The sequence below is a fragment of the Agelaius tricolor genome, unplaced genomic scaffold (genome assembly GCF_023055355.1).
Source record: "Agelaius tricolor isolate 1412-34295 unplaced genomic scaffold, bAgeTri1.0.p SCAF_5, whole genome shotgun sequence".
Taxonomy (NCBI): domain Eukaryota; kingdom Metazoa; phylum Chordata; class Aves; order Passeriformes; family Icteridae; genus Agelaius; species Agelaius tricolor.
Window position 1 is genome coordinate 17,242,424 of NW_027269265.1, and position 17,468 is coordinate 17,259,891.

Sequence of the window (17,468 nt, forward strand, 5' to 3'; positions counted from 1 at the left end):
CTTGAAAAAAACCTGTTATTGCTAGAATTTTGTCTGTCCTGAGATCCTTGCAGCAAATCAGCAAATCCTAAGCCACCAGTGGGGCCAGGGAGCATCCTTTAGAGAGCGATCTGGCATGGCAGAATTGTTTTGGCATGAAAACACAGCTACACCGAAGCCGCATTCAGAGTGAAGTGGATTTATGGGTATGGGAAGCAGGTGGATTTTCAAGCAGGTACACCCATGGCAGGTGTTTGGAAGGATATAGAGGAATAGCGGTCCCTATGCTGGGGACTTCAGCTCGCCACAGAGGAGCTGTTCGGTAGGACAGCGGGCTGCCCTCATGCCCCGCAGCCGCTCGGCACTGCGGCTCCTGCCGGCGCTCCCGAAGGCGCTGTGGCGGCATCTGCAATTCCCGAGCCGCACCGCAGGGCTCTCGGCTGTGCTTCCGCAGATGCCGCTCGCCAGCTTGGCACGGCAGCTCTGCAGCTCCTCTGGAGACACTCTGGGATTCGCCTGAACCGAGGTTTTGGCTCGGCTCGGCGCTGGTCGTGCTCCCGCTCCCCCCGCAGGAACTGCCGATGGCGATTAACGTGACACCCACCAGCGATGGCCCGGGCGGCACAGCGCAAACGCTGCGCTCTCCCGGAGCCTCCCCAAGGACCCTTTTCCCCCACCACTGTCCCGCAGGCAACGAGGCCGCAGCGGGAGGGCTCAGTGCCGGACTCGGCAGCCGTTTGCTGCCCGGGGGATGGGGCTGCACCCCGCACGCTGCCGGGTCCTGCAGCGCCAGCGAGGGGGAGGCAGCGCCGGGGCGGCCGCTCCGGTCCCGACTCCCTCCGTCCCTTGGCGGGCCGCTCCCGCCAGGCAGCCGCTGGCCGATGGCGGGACCTATATGCTCTCGCGGAAGGTTACCGCTGCCCGGCACGGCAGCGGCCGACGGAAGCGGTGCTGAGGCTTCTGAGGCAGCGCTTTGTCAAGGAGCGCCTGATTGGCTAACGGGACTCCGCAATGGTTATCTGGTAAGAGTCAGGGCCTCTGATTGGCCGCGCGGTACCTGCAATGCGTCAAGTGAGGATGCTGGCTGCGCGTGCCAGCGCGCTGCCGGGGGGCGGCCGCGGCCCCGCCGGGAATGGCTGCCCGCAGCCGGTGCTGGCCGCAGCACCCGCCAGCTCCGGACGCGCTCGGCTCTTCTGGGCAGCATCAGCAGCGGTCCCAGAGGAAGATTTGCCGTCTCTTCATACCGCTGCAGGTTGCAGCAATAGCAACTGCTTTGCTGATGAGCCCGAGCTGGCAGGAAGAAGCTGTTCCTCAGCCAGTGACCTCTTCAGAGAAGTGTTTCTACGTAAAAAAGCGGCAGAAAGACAAAGCCGCTTTTCTCAATCCTTTTCCACAACACAGGGTGCCAGAGGTGCAAATTGTGGCAGAACAAACGTGCTCAGGCCGCCCTTCCGCTGCCCGTGTGAGAAGCGTCTCTCAGACCGCTGCTCCCAGTGACAGCTTGAGTGGCAGCTGGGGGAGGATGTGCACGGCGAAGTGATGACTGATCGCCGAAATATCTCGCTGAAACCCTGCAAAATCTTTCAACACAAAAGAGATGCTTCTGCAAAATTAGCCCTGAGCTGCGAAGCTGTGCCGAGGCACGCGAGATTGGTGTGCATCCATGTGGGGATGGCGGCCCCTCGGGCCTGGCCAAAACCCAGTGCAGTCCTGTTGCATAAGGAGCTGCAGAGATGCCATAACCACTTGTGTGGGATTTTTTGTATGTCTCTAATTGAAATAAGCATAGATCAAACAGAAGCAATGAAAGTCGTCTCTGCACCAGTAAGAAGCTTACAGGACTGCTTTAAAAACGACGGGGGTTTCAAAGCAGCAAGAACTTCCTGGCAGATCTGTGAAGCTTGATACAATAAATGTCTAAAGGTAGAAGTAGGTTACAGACACTCATTATCTAAATTCTTCAGTATTTCTGTTACTGGAGTGTTTTCATTGCTCTTTTTCAAAATCCCATTCTTGAAGAGTGAGTCAGCAAGAAGCCTGTGAATGTGTCAGGGAGCAGTGTTTTAAATAAGCTTTTGCTGCTAAGCAATTATTAAAGAGCATGCTTACATATGAAAAAATTACAAATTTGCATATGAACATAACAGCCCAATTTTTTCACTCTAGTGAAAGTTTTTTCCTAACTACGATTTTCAGGATGACATTCTTGATGTGCTAGCGTAGGAATTTTGAGTTAGATTCCTTGGTAATTTGTTTTCTTTGTTCCATTTGGTTACCTGGAAATAGATCAGTTTTTAATTTAAAATTATCTTGATTTCCTTTTCAGGGCCCTACTGAGTACAAACTGCTTTCCTGCTGGCATGAGAACTTCTTACTGTCTTTTTTCCAAAGAACTCTTTCAAAATATTAAAAACAATTGAACCGCTTTTCCTTGTAATCCTGGCCAAGTGGAACAAGTGCAATGAAACCTTTATGGGAAAATTATATGCCTGTGTAATTATAATGTTTATGAGTCCAGGTTTGCTAAAGTGAAACATAAAAGTCAGACTGCAAGCTCATTCTGTTTCTTACCTGGTCATTTAAAGTATGATAATGTTTTTGAAAATTTCATGTTTGAACACGTTAGGTCTAAACCAGGTTAATGTCTTAATAAATGGAAAGGAAATTGGTATAAAGCACTGCTAAAGGCATCACCTTGTTCTGGACTATTTTCCAGAACAACCTAATATGACTCATAAAACAAATTTGTTGTATTAATTTACTATAATAATACTATAATGACTGTACAAATAACAGAACTACGTTAATGACAGAGAACCTGGAAAAAGCTTTTAGAAGTGACATCATCCCATCATTCAACAGGAAATAAATATACTAATTTTAGTTAGCACGTAAGTCATTGTTGCCCCAAACAGTCTTCTTTAAATCAGACTATTTAAAAGATAACTTCAAGGCTTTGGTGTGTTCAAGGCAGCAATATATTCTTAGAGTTAGCTTACAATGACCAAAAGTTCTAGAATGAATCAATGGGAATAAAAACCAATTATGTGTTTATTAGAAAGAATTACATTGATCAAGTAATGGTAATTCCCAATCAATCAGCTATGAGTGATGATGCTACATGTTATTTTTTTACAGGTGCTTTATGTAGGCCATGTCCAAAGCCATCAGAGTGTATGGCAAAGGCAATACAGGGTAGTAAGCAGAGTTCATTACAGCTCTAAATATATCACATTCTAAACATTCTGATTGAAAACATGCCCCATCAATTTAAAGCAACCATTTAAAAACCAATGTATTTACAGCAATGTCATTACACCAACATCTGTTAAATGTATGCAGGTCTGCCATCTTATGGAGCCTGAATGGTACTGCCAAATAACAGAACGTGGAGCTGCATGTTCATGTTTGGTGAATAGTTTGAATTTTTCCTTTACAGGTAATGTGTGCTTTCTTCTAAAACTTGCACCATTTGGATGCACTCTTTCTATTTGATTTGTATGTTTGTGGGATTTATGCGTGCATGCAAGTGTAAACACAATCATATAAAGGTGTTACACTGCAAGTTTAAGCATATAAAAGCTGGAAAGAGTTGAAGTTAAAGCTGGTTATTTACACTATATGACAGCCTGGACCAACATAATCATATGCAAGTTTTTGAGGGAGCTCTGTTGGATCTGTCTGGTTCAGCATTCAGGTTAGATGGTTTTATTTAGTGAGTGGCTATTCAGAATTTTGCTTTAGCCTCTTTGTTTGGAGTGTGACTGTGCTGTATTTGCTGCAAGCTAGTCAAGTCTTGTTCTAAAGATGAAATTATTAACTCCTTTATGGGCTTTTCTACAGCTGTTATTATTAGAATATAATATAAACAGTTTTGAATTAAGTTTGTACAGGCCAAAGCAGACAATCATCATGGCAATATTCAGCCCAAGTGATTAAATTTTGGCACAGCTATTAAAGTTGCTAAAATGATGCTTGTTTGTTTGTTTTATTTTCTATTTTTATAAAAGCTGATGTCAGATAAACTTGATAAGTGACTTTTGGGTCAGCCAAGAACAAATGAACAAGAACACAAGAATGTTATAATTAGTACATCAAGTATTATTATACATTATTTTCTCTTTAACTGGTGCAAATTTATTTTTGGGTGAAAAGGATTCTTCAGGAAGACCTCATTATTTTGCTTTTGAAAAGTTTGAGGTGAGTTAGGAAAGTGGTTGATCTAAGTGGTTGTGACACAGTCAGATACTGTGGTAGAACACTTAAGATAAGCAAATTGTCCAGCATTCAGTGAAGTTTTGCAGAGTTTTACCAGCTGCTGGAAAATCTAGTAGTGCCTGGAATCTAAACACATAGGAGGATGTCTGATTTTTCCCAGTTGTACCCGTACTAGAAAGTACTCTATGTTATACTTTTTCCATTTAGTGTCATTTGCAAATATTCATATCTACCCTGATGCTCTTGATCAAAAAAGACACTATGCACAAACTGCCATTTAGATTACTGTCAATTTGTGAATTTGATGATGTGAAGTACTGCTTACCACGACAAAGATGTCTTAGCATAATTTGTTTTCACTATTTGAATCAGTTTGTTATCATGATATATCAATTTTCATTTGTCTTTCATCTAAAAGTTTTACAGTTTCAGATGGACGTTAGGTAACCTTGGCTTTTTGTTGAGGAAGTTATCTTGTGTCTCAAAGGTCATGCCACATGTTACTGTGTCTTAAACAGCACAAAATAAGACACCTTTTTTTTTCCAGTCAAAAAGAATCTGTTGTTGACTGGAAAAAATCAAATCTGTAAACCACATATGTTATATGACAGCAGCAAATTTTTTTGTGTCCAAAATTTACATTATTTTGAAGTGGATAGTTTTGAAGGTGGATATAGACACACATTCATTATTTTGAAGTGGATAGTTTTGAAGGTGGATAGTTTTGAAGGAGGATACAGTATTTTGAAGTGGATAGTTTTGAAAGTGGATACAGACACACATTCAAACCCATTGCCATGTACACATCTCACCGGAGAGCTGCTGCCAGATGCAGATACCAGAGGAGTATTTCATGCTGTGTAATTCTGAGCTGGAGGTGTGGTCAGGCAGGTGCATCCTCAGCATGACAGCCAGTGAGCATGGTGTTGGCTAGGTTCATTGATGGCATGTGTATGACAATGCAAACAATCTCCTGCTACTATAGGTATCCACATATTTTTATGAAAGACTTTAGGAATGACAGCAAATAGGCATAAGGGTATGATTTTTATATGAGTGGCACTCATCTGACAGATTCCTAACAACTGCAGTATTAACCCCTTTGTAGCTGCATTATGCAACCCTCAATATTATATTAAATAGTTTAAAGTCATCCTCCATTGAATTTACTTCTCATCAAGTTAGGGAATATAGTTTCTAAGATTTGTCTTTGACTATTTTCAATAGCTATCCAAATTGATTAACCTGCTATATGCTAGTTAGTTGAAATAGAATACAAGCTAAAGCATTAGCTTGAAGAATCTGGCTTCTTGTGGTATGGTTTCAGTCATTAGTAATGGGCACCACAGTGATAGATAAGTGTGTCACTAAAGGTGCCAGGTACCTTGCCAGTCTTGTGTAGAAGTTTGTAAAGCTGTTGGTAGCCAGCTTGCAATTCTGGTTACCACAGCTTCAATTCTTACAATATTGAGAATTTATTTGCTAGAATTTTTGTGTTAAACAAATTCAATGTTCATGGTCCTACACCAATACCACCCAGCAAAGTTTGCATGGTATCTCTTTGATTTCTTTATCCTATTGCTGTGTGTTTTTTGTAGCCATCATAGAGGAAGATGCTATATTCATCACAAGTCTTGTTCCTTGTACCAGTTGGCTAAGTTCACATGTATGTTAATCTCATTAATTTTGGAGCCATAATCATGGGCTCTCATCCATGATACAGTTGCATTAAGTAAAGGAGTGCCTTTGTTAAGAGGTTTTTTGGTTGTTGAATAAGCAATTCTAGTTGCATGTAAGATACACAATCAGGAACAAGTAGTATCTTAATTGTGTCTATTTGCATTGACTTCCTATTGATTATTAGCAGTGTTTATAGAAAAATGGCTGAATATTATCATGTTGTTCTCATTGTTTAAAATTTGAGTGTAATTCTTAGGAGCCCTTAAAGTTTGATTGGTTGTCTTATGTGTCTATAGTACCCACTTAATTTTATTAATAAAATAATTTGCAGTTTCCCATCCAGTATTACCTACAGCTAAAGTCAGTTAATTTTAGGCTTTAGGATTACTGTAACATTATCACCTACTCACCCACTATCAGTTCTTGACCCAGAGCTAATCTGTGAGAATGTATTTCCAGCCTTCAGGAAGGACCAATATAATCTACTTGCTGAGTTTCTCAGAGTTGTTTACCTTCCTTGAGATTGGCAGCCTATTGCTCTTTTAAAAGGTACAGTCTAATTAAAAAACTAATCAAAACAAAACAACAAACCCAAAACCGACAAAAACCTAAAATCAAAACCCAAGAGGGTATGTGTTTACTATATGTATCACCAGCACCAGCACACAGGCAATCCTCTCCTTGTATCCTGTTGAAATAAATCATAACTCCCAATGTGTCTTAGCCATTCTGGTACCCACTTACTAGCCTTTCTCAGAAGGTGATTGAATGTTTTAGATCTCTATTAATACAAATGCTCTGGCCTCCCATCCATCATGTACCTAATACTGCAACTTCTTGACTTGGTCCCTGCTGTGTAAAGTCAAAACACTAATATTTAATTCCAGAAAATGCTTGATGGAACATTAATATTTAATTCCAGTGAATGCTGGATGATAGCATTCATACTTTGGTGAACTTTTTCCTCATGCACTCCAGTTAGAGTATGATCTGTGTACTGTAAAATTGTTACTGTGGTGGGAGGATCATTGCTTCCAGCCGTTTAGCTAACATGGCACAGACAAAGATGGGGCCATGGTTAAAATCTTGGGGTATGTGATAAAAGGTACATTGTCTTCCACCCCAAGTAAATGCAAACTGTGGTTTCTCTTGCTCTTGTATCAGGATGATAAAAACCATTTCTTGTGCAGCTGACACACCCACCCATGGAGAGCATTTACTGTGCTGGAAACCAGGGGCTGTTAAAGAGCCAGTTGCTTCATGGGAAGCCCTACAGTCAATAGTTGTGTGCCATATCCTGTCTGCTTTATTAAAACGGGGCTGTTACACAGTGAGCTTTTTCTATAGTACCCTGTTGCTCCAGTTGTTTGACTTAATTCTGTCACAGGTTTTATGGCAGGGGGTTATGGCTCTGAGCCTTCTTTCATTGTGGTACTTGTTTGATCAGTCTCAGCATGTGATTGACTTCCTGGATGTAAACTTTAACTTGTTTGTTATCCATCCTAGCATACATTCCAAGACAACAAAACAGACTGATACAGAGCAGGGGCTCTCAGGATTAATCCATTGGATTGGGGCAGTCATTTGGTGCTACTGGAAGATCAAACTTCTGTCCCCAGACTGATGTGCTGGATGTGCAGGAAGATACATGCTTCCACACCAGCACTCTTACCCCACTTCTGTACCTGTGTGCATGCATCATATACTGAGGTCCCAAGTTTTAACTTGCTTCCCTCATCTCCAGAAGAAGACACTGGTTTCATTTCCTCATATGGCTACGCTCCACCCATGTCACATTTCCAAACTTGTCTTGGTCCCAGAGTCTTGGAAAAGGTGGCTCTTGGCTGGGTTTCTACAGTGAGGGCCATGATGCAGAGGCAAGAGCTGCTAACCCAGACAGCAGCAAAACTCTGCCCAACAATCCTGTGCTGGTCACACACAGCTGCAGGGGTGGAGAGAAACTGCTCTGTGCCAAAGCATACTGGAGATACAGGAACACTTCACTGTATGAACTGTTAATGACTGCATGGAATGACTTCTGCAATGGTGATTGCTCCACAGCTCGTGAATCTTCTACTTGTGGCCTTCTTTGCAATTAAAAGAATATTAAAAAGGCAAAATAATGTTGTTAATTAATGGGATTATCAATTTTGACTGAATCAGAGACCACTTTACTGCTTAAACCCTCACTGTGTTTCTCTGCTTTAAAGTGGTCAGAAGCTGACCCCAAATACAAGTGAAAGCAGAAGGTGGATCAAATTTTTGTGCAGAGCTGCATTTAAAGAAAAATTCTAACTGCAGAGATTAAAACATAGTTGAGTTACTGTGTTGGGAAAAAAAAAATCTATAAATTGGTGTCATTATTTATGTGCCTTATTCTTAAAATGGTAGTTACTGATAAAGCAAAATGGCAAAAAAATTACTGAAATTGGCATCCACTCTGCTTTCTTCAGCTCCCAAACAACAGGGAGATCACAGGAAGCTCAGAGGTTGCTATGTAGAAAATACTATTCTGCACCAGACTGGAGATCAGACTGGGTCAGTATCTTTCTACATCTATGGCAATATGAGGTCCTTGAATTAATTACTTGCTGCTGGTAAGGAGAATCAGTCCATCCCCATGAAGGATTGTACTCTAAACTTTAGGAGTAAAAGATTTTCTTAACTTTGAAGCATGACTTGTTAAAAGGATTTCAGAATTATTGTGAACAACCACAGCTCCAGGTAGTTTCATATTCATGTACATTTTAGAATTTACTCAGTTCTTGACCTTGGTAGATTTCTGCAGCAGTATGTTTCACCATGCAATTACTTATTGATTTGGCAAACAGTAATCAAGCACATTCTTTCTTCTACAAAAACGATGCAAGATTTTATTATCATTACAAAGGAGGAAACATTTCAGCTCTCTTGTTTTGTCTGAGAAACTGGCATACAGCAAACTGCTTTCAGCTGGTTGTATCTTTTAGATCAGATTATCTTAAAATGTCATATTGGGATTCTGGTGTTAATTTACAGTGTCAACATGTCTTAGGGTGGATGAACCTTAGTGTTTTACTGAAACATAATGTTTTCTGGGTTTTCTAATAATTCAAACCAGCTTTATCTAGTTATTTTCAGCTTTCATAATTATGTGTATTTTTTTTTACCTTCCTGATGCATAAATCAATGAGTAGCATTTAATCTAACATTTGGTTTACTTCTGTTTAACAATAAAAGCCTGTACAGATGGCTGCAAAACAGAACCCTCAGACACAGTTGGATTTGTACATTTGTGCTGATTTCTTGCTCAAGGGAACTCAGTTCAACATGCTGTACTGCCAGATCCATCCCTGTACTAATTCTCTTGGCTTCAGTGCATGGCCACATGGGATCACCTGTGCTAGCTGGCTAAGCTAAGAGATTCTGTACAATTCCAAAGAGATCTGCTTGACAATATGAAAAAATGAAGTCTGAAGAGCATGCTGTGTTGGGCTTCGGACAGTTCAACTGTTTTGTTCAAAGTAGGGGCCATGAGAGCCACTTTCCATTCAGGGACCACAAGAAATAATTACAACTTTGATTTATTATAATGGGCAGTAGAAAATATTGTGCTCACCCTGGGTACTGTCTAGGTGCAGACAATAGGAGGGTCAAAGATTCAGCTGATTTTCTGAGGATTCAGAAATCATTTCAGAACTGTGGAAGTCATTGAGAAGCTGCTCTAATTCTGTCTGTGTGACATCAGAAATGCTGGAAGGAAGATTTTTAGAATACAGCTGCCTACAAAAAGTCTGGGAACTACAGGCAAATAAATTGTTCCTATTCATGTGAATTTCTTTGTGCTCCATAAATCAAGTTGTAATGTCCATTATTCCTAAAATCAAGGATCATATTAAATTTCATCAATTTCTCTTCCTAATGGAAAAACCCTTAAAGATGTAGAAATCTGAGCAACTCAGGGGCCTAAAAGGAATTGACACTTCTAGAGAATATGATATTCCACAAGATTGCAACATAGGAACAGGCAAACAGCTTGTTTGGCTTTGTTTGGTATGGCTTATACAGGGCAGGCAAGACACACAGAACTGCAAGTCCTGAAGCTAACTTGTTTTTATGGAGTTGTGCACCTTATCTGAATATATGCAAAGTATGAAAATAATTAGTTGTGAATTTTTGATCATCCATTAAAGGCAAACTGTGATAGTGATTACATTAAAGTCAAATTACTTGTGCTCACTTGTAAGTTGGCTTGCTTTTCTATGGGAAACAACGTTCTTTCAAAATCACCCCAAATGGTAAGCACTTTCATGGTGCAATACAAATAAAACAGAATAATCAGCTGCAAAAATGCTGTCCAGAACTAAAACATACTTCCACACTGAGAGGTGATCATCGTTTGTAGGAAACAACTGTGCTTGTAAACAGTGTTAGCACTGTGACAAACAACCAGGAAAGAATCACCTTATAATTTCAGCTGAATCCTTAGGGTCACGCAGCTCGGTTGGGCTGGAGCTGACCCAAAGATGGAATGCTTCTCAGCACTCTACTCCTCCTAATTGTAATGTTTCCCATTTTCTTTTGCAAGTAATACTTTATGGTGTAAATACCTCACTGGTGGTGTCACCTATGACATTTTGGCCTTTTCATTCTTCCCATACTTTCCTCCAGAAACTGGCCAGGGCTCTTGCTGTTGATGTTTCAATGCTATCTCCCCAGTTGCCTGTAGGAGAGTTTGTTGGGTCAGATATCCAAAGCGGATCCGTGCCTGTGTATCGGATTCACCTGACCTGAAAGGCCTCCCACAATCCTGCCTGCTGGGGATCATTTCCACATCAATCCTGCCTGCTGGGGATCATTTCCACTTGAAGGCGCCTGCAGCTGGCCTGCAGCCCAGCTAGGTTTGAGCTGCTCCTGGGGGGAAGCAATGTGGTGTGACTGCAGCATGCTGTCTGTCACTCCTGGTTCTGGGAACACAGTGAGGAAAAAGCTTCAGCTGTTTTTTCACAGAGGCCACTTTGGATTGACAAAATTGATGATTTCTGGCTCTGCAGGAAGGTGCATGCATTGTTCCCAAGCCAGGCACGGTCTTGCAAGAGATGTTTGTACAGTCATGGGCTTCAGCTAATACCTATGCTGGAGGCAGTGTGGTTGGTTTTATATTTGTGGCACAGATTATCTGCAATGAAGATAATCTAATCATAGATAATTGAGAATTGGCTCAGTGGGTGTTACAATCCTGCTCTCAGTTTTGATCTAGCACAGGCTGGTTTTTGCTGCTGTCCAGGCACTGCTATCAGCATGAGGTATTCCTGCTTCCCTGCTCCTGTTCCCTCTTCTGCCTGTGGCATGCCAGCCATTCAGTTGTGCTATCAACTGAATGTGCTAGTGATTATCACAATCAATAATTCTTTTTTAACTCCAGTCAGTTCCTTGACTTAGGGCTGGCACCTTTTAATGAACCTTAGTTCAGAAGCCCTGCAAGCAATTTTGTTGGCACAGCTGAGGGGCACAGGGGTATTAAGAAGGTTTTAAGCTATTACTGACATTTTTTATCATGAAACAGTAGCCACAGTTCAGCTGTATTTTTGTAATTTCACTATACCGTTATAAATTAGGAGTATCTCAAATAAAACAATGCTTTCACTATCACCAAACATGTTTTGAGAAGGTGAAATAATTAAAAAAAAAAGAAAAATTATGGTAGGTAGTTGGAGATTTGAGAGAAGGCTTTTTCTTCCTTGCAAATAAAATAATTTAGGAATGCCATCAATAAATAGAATTATTTTATTTTAGCGGATGAAAACAGGATTATCTTCCATTTAGTACTGAACCAGCACTTAGAAAACTGCAGGGTTACAGAATTAAAAATCACACACAGTGTTCTATGAAAAACTCGATTGGTTCAGCGAGCCATGTCCCACTGAGCACTTCATGGCTTGTTGGGAATGAGAAGCAATAGTGCCTCGGATTCACCAGTCATTTCTGTCATTGACTTCAGTGAAGGAAAGGCTGCAAATAAAGCTGCTGCAGGGGCCCTCTGTCCCACAGCCAGGTGTGGCAGGGCCAGACAGGCAGAGAAATAAATGACTTGTCCTTGGAGCTGCCTCTGTCACAGCACCCTGCTTGGCAGGAGGGGGAAATGTACAGGGTGGAGGGAGACAGATGATCATCAGGCTCCAGAAATCCCTTCTAGGAGTGCCATCTGATGGGTCTAACTGCGCTTTTTGTTGAGAGGGTGAGAATCCTTGTGTGCAGGAAATATAACTGCACAAAGAAAAGAAATCCAAACAAAGGTAATAAATGCAGAGCAGGCACTTTGACAAGGAGCAAACAGATTCCCTTTTGACAAGCAACGGAACTGATGACTGTCAAGTTCTTTCCTTGACAGGAAAAAAGATGTCAGAATCTGCTGCTGGAGAAACCTCCCACCCCATCTGACTATCAAAACACAGCTGGCAACCCCAGGGAAGAAGATCCCTGAACAACAGGGAAAAACAACACATGAAAATACTCTATTTCTTTTGACTTGAGAAGAATAAGTTCTATCAGCAGAAAACTCTGTTTGATACAGCTATTAATTAACATTATTGGCATTTTCTAACTCTGGCCTTTCTTACTGCTTTCCTCCCTTTCCTCTTTAGTCTGTCCGAGCACCTCTCCCCATCTTATCTATGTTTCTGACAACTCACTTACTCACTGTGCTGATTATCTGAATGTCCTTCTCTCTGGGCTCGTCTGTGACTGCTAGTCCTAGTAATTTACCTTTTTGAAATAGTTATTTACTGAATAACAATAGAAAGTAATTACTTACAGCAGCCAAAGAAAAACCCTGCTGTTAGCATTTTAAAATGGGATACTTTACAGACAAAGTCTTAAAGTCTTCAGGATTCATATTTCTGTAGTGGTACTCTAGTACAGGGCCTCCATTAACAATTATGGCTGTTCAAGAATTTCTGCAATGTCAACATTGGAGTCTCTTTCCTTTCTAGTATAGTGTTCCTGATTTTTTTGCTAACAAATATGGGATACCAACCCACAAACTGAAGGTGCAGTGTTCTATAAATGAACTTGGATGAACCTAGCAGAGCCTGCTTTATGTAGCTCTTCCTAAATGAAGGCTGCTCTGACAGTGTTTAGAGATTCCACAGTTCATATGAGGCTACTGTGTGCTCCTGCCAAAGGCCGTAACAGAGTTTGGGGTGGAGTGCAGCTTCCCCTCTCAGTGTGAGGGTGCCAGAAGTTTTTAGATTTAAGCATATGGTGTACTTTCTTCATTAAAACAGCAATGTGCTTAGCTCAGAAGTACTTAATTCTAAAACTCACTGATAGCCTTTTGATAGCAGAGTTGGTAGAATGCCATTTAAGTGTTATTTGGATTTTAGGACTCTGAGCAGCCCTAAATATAGGGAATCAATGGTTGTGATTCCTAGGAAATACAGCTGCAGCTTTACATTTCTTTCAGCACAAGATTGTCTACAATGATTAGCTATACTTTAATGAAGTTGTTCTGGATATACTGATGAACACTAACAATAATTTCTTAATCTTTAATTAATTGTGTAAATTGTTATCTGCTTTCCTATTTACTTCTATATGGATTTTTTGGTATTGTTTTATATATATATATATATATATATATATATATATATATATATGATTTCTAGTTCAGAATGGTCTGGTTGCTAGGTTAAATAGAAAGAGCTCATATCTAATATGGATAATAATGAAAAGAGTAGACAAGAATTGTTTATCAAAGCAAAGTGTTTGAAATAAGAAACTGTTATTGAAGCATCTTGGAAGTTTTCCATATTTACATGACATTTCATGTAAATAAAGTGAAGTAATGAAAATAGGTGAGAAGTCCTTTGTCCAAAAAAACTCATATAGTCAGATGGGTAGAAAGTATTTCAGATAATGGCTGCAGTTGAGAAAATGAACTCAGGGTTCATGAAAGCCCAACAGTTTTGAACAAAATTTATGATCTGAAAGTAATGAAGAATCTGTGGGGAATTAAAAAAGAATGTAACATTTAATAGGGGAAGAAGTAGTATTTGGGATAGACAGTGAGATAAATGATTGTTGTACAATACTGAGTGTCTGGGAAAAGGAAGGAACAAATACGCCTGGCCATGTGTGAGCAGATGGTCATGTGTGGTCATGATCATCCTGAGGTACCAAAAAGGGAACAAGTATGTATGGGAGACAGATCTGTGCTATGAGCTCTTTGACAAAGGGTTGTCATCTGGTTTTGTGCATGTCTGGGTGTGGAATAGTGGTTGTGAAGAGAGAGAATTCTAGGGAGAGAATTCATAGAGGATCATAGCATGAGTCAGCTTGGAAGGGTCTTCAGAATATCTTCTAGTCCAACCTTCTGCTCACATGGGAATGAAGATGGTTGCAAACATTTTGATAAAGTTGAGCATATTCACGTTTGTGGTACAGACTAACAGATTTTGAAGTACTCAATTTTCTTGGAATTTGTAAATTTTGAACTGCTCCACTCCTGTATGTGTGTACAAAATAAACTACAGAATATAAAATTGTATCTATATTTTCACTATTACCCTGATGCATGTGTATGGGCATTCAAATTATTTTGGCTTAGGCTATTCTTATTCTTGCACTAAGAACTAGGTTTGCATTGCCATCATCCTTATTTTTCCTCCTAATACATTTAATGAATGTACAACTGGTTGCAGCCTTCTGAGCTAAAAGAACTGCTTTTATGCAATATAATGGGTATAGCAAAACACTAAGGGACAGGTTAGGTGAAAAAAATGTGCATGAAAAAAGCACAGACATACCTTTCAGGACATACCTATGGTTCTTTGAGGAAAAACCATAAAAATAAAATTAATGTTCTTTCTTCTCCACATGAAGATCAAATTTCCAATTGCTGTTATAGAGCTTACCTATGCATTCTCCTCTTTTCAAAGCTGTGAACATACTGATGCTTTTAGGGTGAAAAGGAAGAGCACATCAGCAGAATAACTGCAGTCTATGATAGGACTTTCACTGCTAGTAAGATAGAGGATTAAATTTTAATAAATATATAATTGATTAGTCCCAGTTAATACAGTATTATGACTTAGTGATGGCATCCATAATTTAGGTATATTAGGTTGGGTTTTTTATAGGCTTAATAATCTTCAGTGTGCTGAAAGGAGTGTAATAGTTGAGGACAGCAGGATTTCAGGTCATTATATTGTAGATTTTTTTTAAACTGTGTATTTATCATCTAGCTTCAATGCCTGTCATATCAGTTGTCTAGTGACAGCAATCAGCATTCTGGCAAAGGGGTGACATTGCATACAACTCAAGCATTATACAAATTGTCTGGTAATAAACTTTTCAGTACCAATAATGGATATCTATGTGATATTATTTACAGATTGAATTTTTTTAGAAAACTGAGGAAAGCTTATGGTCTCATTGGCAGCTGAATTCATGTAATTTTGCAGCACAAATGGAGATTGGAGAAAGGAAAATCTGTGGGCATCTCAGCTCAGTTGTTGGCAAACCATGGGAATGAGGAAGATTTCTGGCAAGGTTGAAGACAGATTAAAAAATGCAGTTGTACAGTGAAAAACGTGGGCTGCCAATGCCACTACAGCTCAGGTACTTGTGCAAGTGTCAACAAAAGCTTTTTTATTTATTTACTGGGCACAAACTGAGGCTATTTTAGACTAATTTATGTAGGTAGTAAAGATGGGAAGGAAACTGGCTGTATTTAAATTAAAAACAGAACAGTCCTCTCTCTATACCCACCTGGCTGAAAAATCCAAATGAAATGGAAGAATAAACAAAACTGTTTTGACAAAGTTTTACAGAGATTTTTTAGTACTATAAGAACAAATATTGATAAACTAGACATAGATTTGAGGCAATAAATCAGGCTTAGACATGACAGAGATCTGGAATTTATCTAACACAGATACAAAAAATGTCTGGAATTTACATTCCAAGTATGAAAGAGGGATGAGTAACCTTCACAGTCAGAGAAGAAACAAGGAAAAGCTCTGTGTAGAATGGAGAAGGGAAATGAATGAATCAAGAAAGCTACGATTTGGAGTCTTGGAGGTGCAGACTCAAGGTCTTGCCGAAGACTGAAACAAAAAGACTATTTGGCAATATAGGCAGCAAATTGCAACTAGCACATAAAGAAGGGGGAGCCCTAAAGGTTTTGTATCATCTAGTTGCATGCCCCAGCCTAATGAGCAATTTTGCAGCTTTCAGAACAGACAAAGATGTAGAAAAGAAAGACAAAGCCAGAAGTGAATATACACAAAGGGAAAAGAACTGTGGGGTGGAAACTAAACTAGGAGAGCTCAACTTATTCATAGGGATGGGGAGCATTACTGACTAGTGAAAAAACTAGGGAATGAAGTTTTATGGCTTGTGGTAGAGATTTCAATCCACTTGTGGTGTGCTATATAACAAGCTTCATTTTTATTTTATAAACATTTGCTATATTTGCAATTAAAGCTTAGAATGAATGAACAGTATGGGAATAAACAGAAGATGGGATAAAATGCAGTTCAAGTTTACCAAACATAGACCATGAGTGTATTTTAATGGCAGCAGAATTTTTAGGATGGAAACATGTTAGATACAATTAATTTTTATCTCAGTAAAGCATTTGACAATGTTTCACTTGTGAGATTATTAGGTGAAATGGGAAACAGCACAAGAAATAGATGAAGAAGTGGCTAAAAGAGGGATGAGAATAGGTCTGTGCTGGAAAGGGGACTATGAGACTAAAGAGGGAGTTCAGTGGGGGCTCCTTACACCAACTATTGGCCAACATTATTTAACAAAGGCAATGACACAAAAATAAGAATGTGCTAATTACACTTGCTGATGGCAAAACCAGAGGCATTGCTCACAATGAGCCAAATCAAAAATTTCAATCCTATAAAACAGGTATTCTATGGAAGTAAAGTTGAATTTAATACAGAAATAGAAGGCAGTGTCCTTAAGGATTAATAACAAGGTTTTCTGGTATAATAGGAGAAATTCATATAAGGGAAGCAATTGCTTGGAAATGCCCAATTATAATTATTCATTATGGTCATTATGAGCCACTAGTATGATTCAGCCAACTGTACATTAAATGCAGGGATGTAGAATATTTCCAGTAGAGACTGAGAAGTACCACTGTGTCTTGAATACTGTGTACAATTCTAGTTCAGAATATGAACTGAGAAAAGTGCAAAAAATTTAGTGGACTGAGCACTGAATATTTTTAAATTGCTTAATGGCAGAAAGGCTGAGTGGCATATGATTGCTGTCTGTGCACAGATTACATCCAGGTTAGCACCCTCATGAAGCAGAGAGCTATTTTAAGCCATAGGAAATTGCTAGCCCAGAAAGAGATGGATATAAACATAAATGGAATTAAGGAGGAAGTCAGGATGTTTCTAAGCATTGGAACATAATGGTTCTGGACCTGTCTCTCTGCAGGAGCTGTGGGTAGAAAAGGACAACAAATTTGAAAATTGAATATTTGAACACACCTGTGGGGTGAGGTTTTCTGCAGAGAAGGCTGAACTCAGTGGCTCAGACCATCCCTTCCAGACATATGTCCACAAAAGATTAGAGACCAGGGA

At 40.0% G+C, this 17,468-nt stretch overlaps 1 protein-coding gene across 3 annotated transcripts; it reads left to right on the forward strand.

Moving 5' to 3' along the window:
• Nucleotides 1–168: 168 nt before the first annotated feature.
• On the forward strand, nucleotides 169–11,554 carry LOC139589843 (ejaculatory bulb-specific protein 1-like). 3 transcript variants are annotated; one of them, XR_011679142.1, is made up of 3 exons: nucleotides 169–1,001; nucleotides 2,306–3,418; nucleotides 7,384–11,554. XR_011679142.1 is itself a non-coding variant. In XM_071426632.1 (2 exons), exons 1-2 carry the CDS (start codon nucleotides 561–563, stop codon nucleotides 2,387–2,389), a joined length of 525 nt encoding a protein of 174 aa, XP_071282733.1. In that variant the 5' UTR covers nucleotides 169–560; the 3' UTR covers nucleotides 2,390–11,554. The 3 variants fall into 3 exon arrangements, 1 of the variants encoding a protein (XP_071282733.1); XM_071426632.1 differs by having other exon boundaries at nucleotides 2,306–11,554; XR_011679143.1 differs by lacking the exon at nucleotides 169–1,001 and adding an exon at nucleotides 1,013–1,902 and having other exon boundaries at nucleotides 2,306–11,554.
• Nucleotides 11,555–17,468: the final 5,914 nt, after the last annotated feature.

What these genes read in the sequence shown, in the direction of transcription:
- LOC139589843 (XM_071426632.1), top strand. Translation starts at nt 561, where the DNA reads ATGGCGATTAACGTGACACCCACCAGCGATGGCCCGGGCGGCACAGCG. An exon ending in GACTCCGCAATGGTTATCTG is followed by an intron (nt 1,002 to 2,305) that starts GTAAGAGTCAGG and finishes TTTCCTTTTCAG; the next exon opens with GGCCCTACTGAGTACAAACT.